Source organism: Nomia melanderi, chromosome 5 (genome assembly GCF_051020985.1).
Source record: "Nomia melanderi isolate GNS246 chromosome 5, iyNomMela1, whole genome shotgun sequence".
Taxonomy (NCBI): Eukaryota; Metazoa; Arthropoda; class Insecta; order Hymenoptera; family Halictidae; genus Nomia; species Nomia melanderi.
In genome coordinates, this window is record NC_135003.1 from 6,471,764 (window position 1) to 6,483,131 (window position 11,368).

General features: G+C 31.2%; 4 protein-coding genes across 5 annotated transcripts; 2 read left to right on the forward strand and 2 right to left on the reverse strand.

Annotated features, from left to right (window-relative positions):
- Positions 1–2,203: 2,203 nt before the first annotated feature.
- LOC116430970 (S1 RNA-binding domain-containing protein 1) lies at positions 2,204–5,466 on the reverse strand. Its single transcript, XM_031985779.2, has 3 exons — positions 5,324–5,466; positions 3,269–5,177; positions 2,204–3,183 (listed from the first exon to the last, which is right to left on the reverse strand). The coding sequence occupies exons 2-3, from the start codon at positions 5,138–5,140 to the stop codon at positions 2,410–2,412; spliced, it is 2,646 nt and encodes an 881-aa protein (XP_031841639.2). The 5' UTR covers positions 5,141–5,177; positions 5,324–5,466; the 3' UTR covers positions 2,204–2,409.
- Positions 5,467–5,479: 13 nt separating this feature from the next.
- On the forward strand, positions 5,480–7,243 carry LOC116430972 (mitochondrial potassium channel). 2 transcript variants are annotated; one of them, XM_076368069.1, is made up of 3 exons: positions 5,480–5,671; positions 5,740–5,987; positions 6,122–7,243. In XM_076368069.1, the coding sequence occupies exons 2-3, from the start codon at positions 5,820–5,822 to the stop codon at positions 6,902–6,904; spliced, it is 951 nt and encodes a 316-aa protein (XP_076224184.1). In that variant the 5' UTR covers positions 5,480–5,671; positions 5,740–5,819; the 3' UTR covers positions 6,905–7,243. The 2 variants fall into 2 exon arrangements, with proteins under 2 accessions (XP_076224184.1, XP_031841642.1); XM_031985782.2 differs by having other exon boundaries at positions 5,480–5,667.
- Sgt1 (suppressor of G2 allele of skp1) lies at positions 7,237–8,733 on the reverse strand. The gene is made up of 5 exons (XM_031985783.2): positions 8,397–8,733; positions 8,202–8,312; positions 7,889–8,090; positions 7,548–7,747; positions 7,237–7,464 (listed from the first exon to the last, which is right to left on the reverse strand). Exons 1-5 carry the CDS (start codon positions 8,436–8,438, stop codon positions 7,357–7,359), a joined length of 663 nt encoding a protein of 220 aa, XP_031841643.1. The 5' UTR covers positions 8,439–8,733; the 3' UTR covers positions 7,237–7,356.
- Positions 8,734–8,771: 38 nt separating this feature from the next.
- LOC116430971 (uncharacterized) lies at positions 8,772–10,943 on the forward strand. Its single transcript, XM_031985780.2, has 5 exons — positions 8,772–8,959; positions 9,183–9,584; positions 9,660–9,864; positions 9,955–10,170; positions 10,252–10,943. Exons 1-5 carry the CDS (start codon positions 8,890–8,892, stop codon positions 10,499–10,501), a joined length of 1,143 nt encoding a protein of 380 aa, XP_031841640.1. The 5' UTR covers positions 8,772–8,889; the 3' UTR covers positions 10,502–10,943.
- The last annotated feature ends 425 nt before the right edge of the window (positions 10,944–11,368 follow it).

Consider the following 11,368-nt stretch of genomic DNA (forward strand, 5'->3'; position numbering starts at 1 on the left):
TGTGCCATTATCTAACGAATAACTGCGGTGAGTAGAAAGGGAAAACGGTGGAGAAATTTTGTAGTTGCGTGATGCTCGAATAGGGCAGGGGTCGAGAACCTGTTTTTAGTAAAGTGCAATTTTTTCCATAAAATTTGAAACGTTCTACGAAGAGCTACAAGGATGAAAGTGTAATGTAAGTAAAGAATATTAAATTTAAATTATTTGAGAACTTTAATTCTTTTAGTTAGACCAGAGGGACAGATTTAGAATAAAGAGCAGGTTGTTTAACAGGTCGTTATTAATATATTCTGTTAAATACTAGTTAATTTTTTTAGTAACATTTCATATTGTTATTTTAGTGAATGTGAAGAGCATAAAGTAAACATTTTCTTCTTACGAATTCTTTGCTGAACCTAGCTGTGCCTTAATAATATTTATTTAAATTTAAGAGCATGCGTGTAATTGGACTATTAAAATTAATAATTGAATATAGAAGAATTAGTACTATGGATAAACTAACAGAAAAAATTAGTTTGATGATTAGATGTACTATTTACCGTATAAAATGATCAACAGATAATGAGGAGAAGCAAGTAACCGTGTATTTTGCAATTTGAATCGAATCGTTTTGTGATTTTTTGCTGCAGTATCCGATGCAGTTCAACATCTGACTCCTGAACAGCCTCGAATTCCATCCCTGGGGAAGGAACACCGTGGAGACGTGATCAGAATTCATCTTTACAAGTTTCCAGGTTACTGAATGAATTCTGCATCTTCTCAGGTGGCTGTCCTATTTACGGCGCCGTAACCGTACTTGAAATTTACTGCTCAATCCACGAATTTTGATAAATACTTGGCTTCCTAGAACCTGAGGATCTCCAGCTTGATACAGACAAGACATTGTTTCTATTCTAACTCATCGTAAATTCGAAATATTTTTTATATAAGTAACTCATTAGCCAAATCAAGTCTTCGAAGTAACCTCTATTATTATCGTAATCTTTGCATGGCCACAAGAATTCTTGTTATTTCGTGATATTAAACCCAATAATAAATTGATTTTAAACATAAAATATTAAAAGTAAATCAAACGCATTAATGACAAAAAAGTATTTCGAAGCTCAAAAAGTGAAGTTGATCGATTTGGTCAATAGTCAATCTTGCTTATACGCCAAGGGACCAGCGCACTAATCATCAAAGTAATTTGAAACGAAGAATAAGAATGTATAAAATAACTGATGAATACTTCGTTAAATGGGGCTCACCGTCGACGTCGCACGGAAACGATGAAATCTTGGTAAATAACCGGCGCATCGCTTGAGCGCGACCGTGCCGTTTCCACCGACTATTCCAACGAACCGTCTCCTAAATGGCACGGTTCACAGCCTGAATACATAAGCGAGAATATTAAGTAGAAATTGAGGCTTGCGATACGTGTACATGCACTTAAAATCGGATCGGTAATCACACGAGTGTAATTGGTGACGTCTATTCAGCAAAGCTCCGCGGCGCGTCGCAAATTTTAATGATTCCACCTAGCCAGCAACCACTCCAAGCTCGCCCTCGTCGTTCGGCGAATTTCTTTTCTTTGTCCGTGCTCGGAATGTTAAATTTATTCCGGGTTTCTTTATTTTCTTGTACTTTCCCCTGTTTTTAGCTTTCTTGTTTTACAGGTGAATTTTCGAAGCGGTATAACAAGCGATAATTATCGGATGCGACGAACCGAAACGCGTTTCCAGATGATTTGACGGACACGACAAACAGGCGTGTAAACGCGCGTTTATAATTCGGCGAAATGATTAATTCCAGGTCAGCGCGCGGCACTGACGAGGGACAAATTTATTGTTAGTCGTTAACTCGTACCGAGCGGCGCGTGAAATATGCAAATGGTTAGCCCATCGAGCAATACGTCCTGCACTTATGTTTATTCATAGAGTTCAAAGGAGATATTTACTAGGGGGCCACAGTGAATTATATGGATGTTCGAGTGATCTTCCGTAACGCATTAACACGTTCACGACCACGGTCGAATTTAAAGTACCCTCGCTGTAAACCATGTCGTTTTTGCAATTCTTTATGCAATATATATATATATTTTGATGTACTCAAAGCGGCAATAGGATATACCATACGCCAAATATATGTTAATATCAGCATAACAACAGCATGATCGCGAACATGTTAATTACGTGAAATATCTACTTTACGAAAGGTAAAGACGTATGTGTAAAAATATATGTATTCTTCATTGACATATATTGTAGAATATATTCTATAGAATATTATTCTGTAAGATTTTAATAATTTTAGTATATTTTATAGAATATATTCTATAATATATAAATAAATATACATTACACCTAATATAGACACAATATCATGGAAATATATATGAAAACACATATATAAGAATGCATAGGAACACACTTATAAAACTTGAATTAATTCCAAGCTAATTCTATTACGATCGACGTCAACTGTAAGGACTTTCACTTCCACACGTTGACCTATGGAAAGCGTACAGTTTTTCATCCATTTCATTGGTATCAGACCATTACTGCCAACACCTATGTCCACGAATGCCCCGAAATGGGTGACGTTTCTCACTGCACCAGTGAGCAATGATCCACTGCTTATATCCTTGATGGTGAGCATACTGTTCCTGAACAGAGGGCAGTTAGACTTCAACCTTATATCTTCATCTTTTTTCATAGATAGTCCTTTAACGATTACTTCCATCGTTGTTTCATCTGTACCGAACCTGTCAGCTAAAACGGCACAACCTTCCTTAGCGTGTGATATTATTTTCTCGATAAATGAAGTAGTACCAAGATCTTCCAACTTGCAATCGCAATACTTTAAAAATTGCTGGGCAATTTCGTACGACTCAGGATGAATCCAAGTTTGATCTAAGAAATTTGGATTGTACTTGGAATTTTTAGTGCCTTTGATTTTAGTTGAAGCATCGGTCACTGATGTTTCTGGTAATATTCTAATAAATCCAGCGCATTGTTCGAAAGTTTTACTGCCAATGCCCTTGACCTCCAGTATGTGTTGTCTGTTTCTGAATGGACCGAATTCATTTCTCCATTGTATGATGTTATTTGCCCTGGACACGTTCAAACCAGCAACTCTTTTTAATAGACACTGGGATGCAGTGTTCACATCTACCCCTACGAAACTCACAGCCTCAGAGACTACCTAGAATAATTTGTATAATTTTTATTATTATTATTTTATTTAATAATTGCTTAATTAACGTAAAGCAGATAAGGTTTATGCTGACTTCGTTTAATGTTGCTGATAATTGTTTCTCTGGCAGATCATGTTGATACATTCCTACACCTAAATGTTTAGGCTCTACCTTTACCAATTCGGCAAGTGGATCTTGTAAACGCCTTGCTATGGAAGCAGCGGAGATTATATTAGTATCAAGGTCTGGGAACTCGGATTTTGCTTCTTTACTGCAGCTGTAGATTGACGCTCCGGATTCATCGACTATTGTGTACGAAACATCTAATGCCTTTGACTTAATCAATTGATTTAAAAATAACTCTGTTTCTCTGCAAGCTGTAGCATTACCCAGTGCTAAAATTGTACATTTATATTTATTTATCAGTTTCATCAAAACACTAGCAGATTGTTCTATATATTTCTCTCCCTTCTTATGTGGGTAAATTACTCCTGTATCAAGAATATTTCCGTGTTCAGAAATTACTGCAAGTTTACAGCCATGGGAAAATCCAGGATCTATGCCAAGTATGACTTTTCCACGAACAGGTGAAGTGAGAAGCAATTGTTTAACATTAGTTGCAAAGACTTCAATGGATGCTGTTTCTGCCTTTTGTTTCATTTCATTTCTAAGTCGACGAGTTACTAATGGTTTAACGAATTTTGTGTAAGCATAAGCGATACTCTCATGCATTAGACTACTATGAAATTTAGATGCTGTCATAGCTTCTTTGTATTGTTTGCAACAGTATGACTTAAAAGCTGTTTGAAAAGAATCAGGTAATACAACTTTTACTGTAAGAATTTTCTGTGCCTCCCCTCTATAAATAGCTAAAATTTGATGTGGTTTAATAGTTCTTGTGCTGGCATTGAAATTGTAGTACACTTCATACTTTCTGTTAACATCTTTTTCTTTAGTATCAGACTTACTGGTTTTACATTCTGCAACTTGTATGTTTATTATACTTTGATTTTGAAGCTCTTTGACTTTATCAAATACTGATTTGTCTTTATTAATTACATCTGCTATTATATGAATAATTCCTTCTTTAACTTGGTCCTGCGTTTTTAAGCCTTCTTTATCAGAATCAACAAGTGACGACAAATGGGGTAATGTTTGACCTTGTAACACTGCATCGCTTACTAATCCCAAGCCTAACTTCTTAGCTCTCTCCGCTAAGGATTTTGTGGATGAACTCTTGAAAAGGGAATATATGTATTCTAAATCGTCTAAACATTTAGCAGATTTAACAGCAGCATGTACGTTAGGTGTCCAATGCCCTAATTTGTCAATAGCCTTCAAAATACTAGCAGCTCGATGTTTGATTGTCATAGCGCAATCAAAACTCTCTTTCATTGCTCGTAATCTATCAGGTTCCATACCTCCAGTCATGTTTCTTCTATACCTTGCAATAAATGGTATTGTATTGTCTTCTTTAAAAAGTTTTATCACATTGTGTGCTATATGCTTTTCAACATTATTTACTTCACTTACATAATCTATATCTGTCCATTCTATACATTCTACAGAATTAAATTTTGATAATAATTTATCTTTTAATGAATCTTTAATGTTCTCTTTGTCCTTGTCAGCATTTTCTATTTTTTCTTTTCTGCTGTTAAAATTATGTTTTCCCTTTTTCTTTGAATCCAACAATTCTTCGACATTTGTGTCAATAACAACCTCTGTTTTTACTTTTTTATTTTTTACCTCTGTTATTCTCTTGTTCTTCTTTTCTGATTCGATAACAGTATTTATTTTTCTTTTTTTAGTGTTAGCATTAGCAGAACTAACCAAGGTTTCTACTTTTCTCCTTTTTTGACTTGTTTTAGTCACTGTCTTATTAGGAACATAATCATCATCACTTGAAGCATCTCCCACTTCATCTTCAGATTCACTTATCTCAATTATTGTTTCTGCTTCCATTATGAAAACTCATAAAAATATTAATCTTACGTGGTACCTAAATTATAAATATTACAGCTTCTTCGATGACAATTAACATTTATATGTGTAAATGTGTAATAAATGATTAATGAAACTTCTGATTACATGGGAAATTAATCTCATATCAAACTATTTTCAATTAAATGATACTCATAGCAATACCTGCTTCCATAACATTATATAAATTTTATTACTATATTATATTTATTTATAAGTGAGTCATTTAATTTGTAACTGAAAGATTTAAAACTTTTTGAATTTCCAGACCACAATGCCGTAACAACCTATGTACATTCCTAACCAAACCTGACTATAGCTCATATGGTTTATCATTGAAAACGTGCCTTAGTAAAGTTTTGAAGAACGTCCTCATAGTAATGTATTATTTTTGAAAAGCTTGTAAATAATTGTATTACAGTTACATTACGAAGAAATTTTTAAATATAAATTTGAATTTTAATATATTTTGCAGTTTATTCTATCTATCTCATTATATATATATATATGTACGTATATGTTTAAACAATTTTTGTTTATAAAAGTAATATCAGTAAATATGTATCAATTTTGTGATGTAGAATCAAACATACATAACAAAGTACTTGATAATATAAGATAAGTAAGTATATATACTTTAAATGCTTCGAATACATGTGCAATGGCAGAAAAATTTCGGTTGCTATTGAGAAATTTATCCAACCAAGTAATTAAATACCAATTGTTTAATAATGCAAAAGCAACAGTCAATAATGCCACAGTAAAAGCACATGAAAGACTGAATAATATACAAAATGTTGTTGCTACAAAATATGATGTTATTACAAAGGTATTAGATTATATTATTTAATAATATTATTACAATAATTATTGTTTGATATGTTTGTTAACATACATGTTTATAAATATATATAAATATTACATGAAGTCTGTCTTAGATGCAATGTCTTCCATTGATTTCAGCAAGTGAATGATAATATAACATTAATTCAAAATTTAAATGCAAGTAAAATAGAACCAACTCCATTACCCAAAAAATTTGTAAAATGGTGGCAATGGTATCAACAGTTAACAGGTTTGGATGCAGTTGAAATGGCCAAACACCAAGTAATTTTTGCTCAAGATAAATTATTTAAATGTCAAGATGAAAGGAGAAACCTTAATCGACAAGCAACAATGATAAATGAGAAATTGAAGGAAGTGTACTCAGAACTTATACAAACTAGAAGGGATGACCCAAAATATGTACAGTTAACAATACTAGAAAATAAAAGTCTTCAAGATCAAGGAAGAATTACATCAGAGCTTAATTTGTTAGAGAAAGAAGAAAAAGATCATTTTACAATGTTAACAACAGCCATTAAAGAATATCATGATAGTCAAACAATGTATGCTCAGAAATACAAATACTTGTCTATTGTTGCATCTGCTATACTAGCAATTATGTCATTGATTGGTTCAATGATATACAATAATAAAAGAATTGCAAATATCCGAGATGTTATTGGCAAAGGACAAGAGAAAAATGAGAGCATATTACAAAGTACTCTTCACTCTTTAGAAGATAGCGTAAATAGAAAATTCAGTGAGATACTGCTCAGATTAAACAATAATAATGATAAATCAGTTGCAACTCCAATTAGCCATAACTTAGATACAAAAGTAGTAAATGATTACAAAAATATTTATATTATAATAGGCTTATCTGCTATTACTCTATATGTAATAAAGATATGGACGGGTTAAGATTTTAATAACCAAGTTGATGCATAGTAATGGGTTTTTATGAAGTGATTTGTAGCTATTTTATTAGTTGTGATTTTTTCATTGAACACTGAATTACAAAAACGCATATAACAAAAAATTTATAATTTAATTGCATTTATTATATATAATCACTAATGTGTAGTAATAAAAAAATATGTAATAATTTAGCGCTTTGTATAAGAAACAAAAATTATATTCCGTCAGGAAAATATGTCAATGTATTCAGTAAACTAAACAAAATACAACATGATTCTTAGCTAGTGATAATCACTTAACTAATTAATTCTGTGATATACAGAACATCTGCTGAGTAGATAATATTATAAGTTATATTTAGTATTTTAAATATTTATGAAATAATTCTATTACAAATAAAATGAAATTATTTTGTTAAATCGTCAGCATCTTAAATATCCATTATATTGGTTGTTTTACGAGTTCCAAGGTTTCCATTCCATACCATCTGGAAGTTTTCTTTCAACTTTTCCTTTTCCTACTTCTGACCAATTAGTGCTCAGTACTGTACCACCAGACTCTTGCTATTTTCAGAAACAGTGTAACATTAATATTTGATATTAACTATAATTATAATTTTACAGACTATTTCCAAATAAATACTCACAAAGGATTTATTCATTGCTCGCCTAACTTCATCAGAGCCACTACCATAAATCTTTTGAAACAAAGCATTTAAAGCTGCTTCGCCTTGTGGCTTCTCCTCTGCTTCTTGCTTATCAATATCTTTTTCTACTTTATTCCAATCTGGAGATTTCTTACAAGAACTAGGATACTTTGGTGGCTGGTTACTTGCTTGTAGAATTTCTTAAAGTGTAACATTTTCATTTCAATGTTAATTTATAGGAAACATTTCATGATTAATATCAATATTTCCAATTTAAATTTATTTTTGTTTTATTAATTTAAATTTGAAACAAATGATAATAAATGTTATAACTGGTTTACCTTGAGGTATGGGTTGCGCTACAGTTTGTGCACGTGGATTCCCTTCTAAGACACTAAACCTAATCCCCTCTTGTTTCTTCAATTTGATTTCTATTTTTGATGGAAACACTTTATATGAACACTGTTCTGGTACTATGGAATGAGCTAAATCTAACTCCAAACTATAATCATTTCCCGATGGTAGAATAGCTGATACACTTAACTAAAAATGAACAAGGTTTTATAAATAAGTTTCATTCGAATAATCATTAAATGAAATAAACATTAAAGAAAAATACATATGTTTATTTATATTGTCGAATAACATATTTACCGAGTTTGTGTCATAAGCGACTTTAACATTTTTTGTATTCTTTGCGAGAATAGTGACTATAACGTGTGTCTCCGTTTGATACCAGTCGTACCTTGTTTTGGGAACTGACGTCTGTAAAAATCCAAAATTTTGATCAGATATAGAACGGCACTTAATGATTATTTTCCTTCGCCATATTTCAGCTGCGAAACTTACTGGGTTACTATCTTTTTGTGTAGTATTCTCTTCACTGGCCATTGTACCGTTTTCCTTATAATTAATAGAGGCTTAAACCATTCCAAATATTTGACACAAAAATTATTTTCGAGTATACCTCACTTCTCGAAAGTTCATATAGATTTCATGCATAGCAGGAGCGTAACAAGTGACACTGACTTCGAGATAACACGGATTGTAAATTATCTTATCTTATTCCAAATTTTGTTGAAATATATGAAACATCAGGTTAATGAACGAACATCATTAGCAAATTATAAAACACAATTCAATGTATAACAATCAGATCTACCTTTCAAAGAAACTATACGATACTTACCATTGTAAATTACTAAAATTCAACTTCTATTTCCGCTATGTCGATTGAGAATGCGCCAACTTCCGGTAATGCTTGAATGTTTGGAAAACTGTTTCAAAATGTGGTTTCAATGCATTTAATGAAAGATTGAAGTACATAGAATTTTCGTGAGAAATGAAACGACCAATTGAAGGAATTATCGAAGACGTAATTATAGCGCCGGATAAGGTTCAACCAATTATTGGTATTAAGCGCATATTCTTTCAAAAATCTCTTTACGCTTAAGGCAACTCGTGTTCTGTACTTTTTTTAATGATCAACGGATTTAAAAATAACGTAATTTTCGGATAATTCGTACTAACTTGTTTTGTATCTTTTGATTCTTCTTCTGTATATTCATTTTGAAATTAAAGAGATAATATATTTGATAGTAATTGTCAAGGTTTGATAAGTAAGTGTATTTGCAGTTAATTTTCAAAATGGAGAACTCAAAGATGGTGAGGCTAAAAAAATGTCGTGTGGCTTATTCTATGACGAGCGGAAAAGGAAAACCATGTTGGCCCTATCAAATGGACAAATCGTTTATAAAGGTTATAAACCCAACATGGACCAAGACTTGATGCGTACTATGCTTGTACTTCACAACAAAAGAACAGGAAAAGTTAGATTGGTTCAAGCCGAACGATGGCAAGTGACTCCAATATTAGACAAGAAATTGGAGACAGATAATACAGCTACTATTGATGAAAAGATTTCTATGTTAAACAAACAATTTGGTTCGAAGAAGGTAAAACGCAGAACAGAACAGTTAGAGAAAATGAAAGTAAATGTGGACTCTGTTAAGGAACAATTAGAACAGACAATATTGAGTAAGAATTTTTTTTAATACTACATTCATTAAGTTAACTAATGATACTTTACTTATACACTTATTCTTTTTACAGATGTTGAAATTGATAAATCTGATTTATCAATACAATTACCGCACAATGAATACATTACAAATACTGCTTTGCCAGAATGTAATAGGGAAGCTATTGATGTAAAAGATGTTTATAATATACATCATATTATACCAGAAAGTAAATTAGAAACACTATATGATGCAGCTACAGAAATTGTGGAAGAAGATAATAATAGTTTAGAAGGGTAAATTTACTATTGTAAATTAGTGTATTTTTTCATTACTATTTGCAGAAATTTCATTGTAAATTAAATGTATTATTATGTTATATTTAGGAAAACAAAGTTTTTTAATAGGACGGTGAAGTTCTTGCGGACAGATCCAGATAGAGTCAAGAAGACAGCAATACTATTTTATATGCAAGCAGTTGCAAAATGGTTAAATATGCCAATGAAAGATGCTAAGAAACGAGGTATTGAAGTTTGTCCACTCTCGCAAGAAGTGAATTCACATGTAATAGACACATATAGTGTAGTGAGTTCCCATGGAAGGTAAGTACATGAAAAAACATAGTACAGGAATTTGTAAAGGAACGAATATTTAATCAATTCAAGTAATAAATTAATTTACAGGTTGAGGCCAGCCAGTGTCAAAGATAAAGGTGTGATACACTGTATGATTTTGGCTTTGACAATTTGTAACTTTATATTAGACATAGAATTATTTGCAACAATATTTAGTCACAGAATGAGTATAAAGAAATTAACAGATCTCGCTAGGATTATTGGTGCTTTACCAACTAAGGAAGATAAGAAAATTATTACTTTAAAAGTTCCATTGCCACCACCAGCGGCCGTTACAAAAAGGGGAAAGAAGAAATAGTCATAAGAGGAGTACAATTTACAATATAATATAGTTGTACAAATAAAATATATGTTTAAATATTAAGATACTTTTTGATATCATAGAAAAAGAATTTATACATTAAAGCTACATTTATTTTGAAATAAGTAATTATTGTTATATATAATTAATGAATAAGGATATCTTAAGAATTATGTTTTAATGAATTAGTTGATTATTCTTTCAACATTGATAATATTGAATTTTATTAAGTAGACTCAGCAAAAAGATTACTAAATAAATGAGGACAAATTAATAATTATAATAATAATAACCGATATTACATAGATACAATGATATAAATAATTTTATATTGCTTTGGCGAAAATAACTTAAGAAGAAAATTGAAAATTGTATCCAGTAAACAATTTTTTGTACAAATGTTAAATATTAATCACATTTATTTTATATGATAACGCATGGCGATCATCAGATGTATAAATACATTTTCGAATATATACAATCCTTTATTGATTTCCAGATCTTGAGTAATTCATATGCTTCATATAATTCATACTTGTTCTTAACACCGCAATTTTAATATAGCATCTACAATTTCTTCGCAGAAGTAAGTCAAACTAATAATTTATAAATAATAATATTCAAAACAATCAGTCTCCTACATATCCACTGAAGATAAAGGTATAAAAACTTTGACTTTTCCTCGTTATTAAAATAAAATTTAAATGAAGCTTTTATTTATTTAGAAAACAAAAACTGAAAGAAGAAGATTAAAACGAATATATTCAAGTGCAAGAAAGAAAGGATCCAGTGAGAATAACAATGGGATCACAAAGAGAAAGCAAAACGAAGATAATAATTACATTCGGATAATGTTTGAGAAAC

What these genes read in the sequence shown, in the direction of transcription:
- LOC116430970 (XM_031985779.2), bottom strand. Translation starts at nt 5,140, where the DNA reads ATGGAAGCAGAAACAATAATTGAGATAAGTGAATCTGAAGATGAAGTG. An exon ending in TATCAGCAACATTAAACGAA is followed by an intron (nt 3,184 to 3,268) that starts GTCAGCATAAAC and finishes AAATTATTCTAG; the next exon opens with GTAGTCTCTGAGGCTGTGAG.
- LOC116430972 (XM_076368069.1), top strand. Translation starts at nt 5,820, where the DNA reads ATGGCAGAAAAATTTCGGTTGCTATTGAGAAATTTATCCAACCAAGTA. An exon ending in AATATGATGTTATTACAAAG is followed by an intron (nt 5,988 to 6,121) that starts GTATTAGATTAT and finishes CATTGATTTCAG; the next exon opens with CAAGTGAATGATAATATAAC.
- Sgt1 (XM_031985783.2), bottom strand. Translation starts at nt 8,438, where the DNA reads ATGGCCAGTGAAGAGAATACTACACAAAAAGATAGTAACCCA. An exon ending in CACAAAAAGATAGTAACCCA is followed by an intron (nt 8,313 to 8,396) that starts GTAAGTTTCGCA and finishes GGATTTTTACAG; the next exon opens with ACGTCAGTTCCCAAAACAAG. An exon ending in TCGCTTATGACACAAACTCG is followed by an intron (nt 8,091 to 8,201) that starts GTAAATATGTTA and finishes GTTCATTTTTAG; the next exon opens with TTAAGTGTATCAGCTATTCT.
- LOC116430971 (XM_031985780.2), top strand. Translation starts at nt 8,890, where the DNA reads ATGAAACGACCAATTGAAGGAATTATCGAAGACGTAATTATAGCGCCG. An exon ending in TAAGGTTCAACCAATTATTG is followed by an intron (nt 8,960 to 9,182) that starts GTATTAAGCGCA and finishes GTGTATTTGCAG; the next exon opens with TTAATTTTCAAAATGGAGAA. An exon ending in ATTAGAACAGACAATATTGA is followed by an intron (nt 9,585 to 9,659) that starts GTAAGAATTTTT and finishes TTCTTTTTACAG; the next exon opens with ATGTTGAAATTGATAAATCT.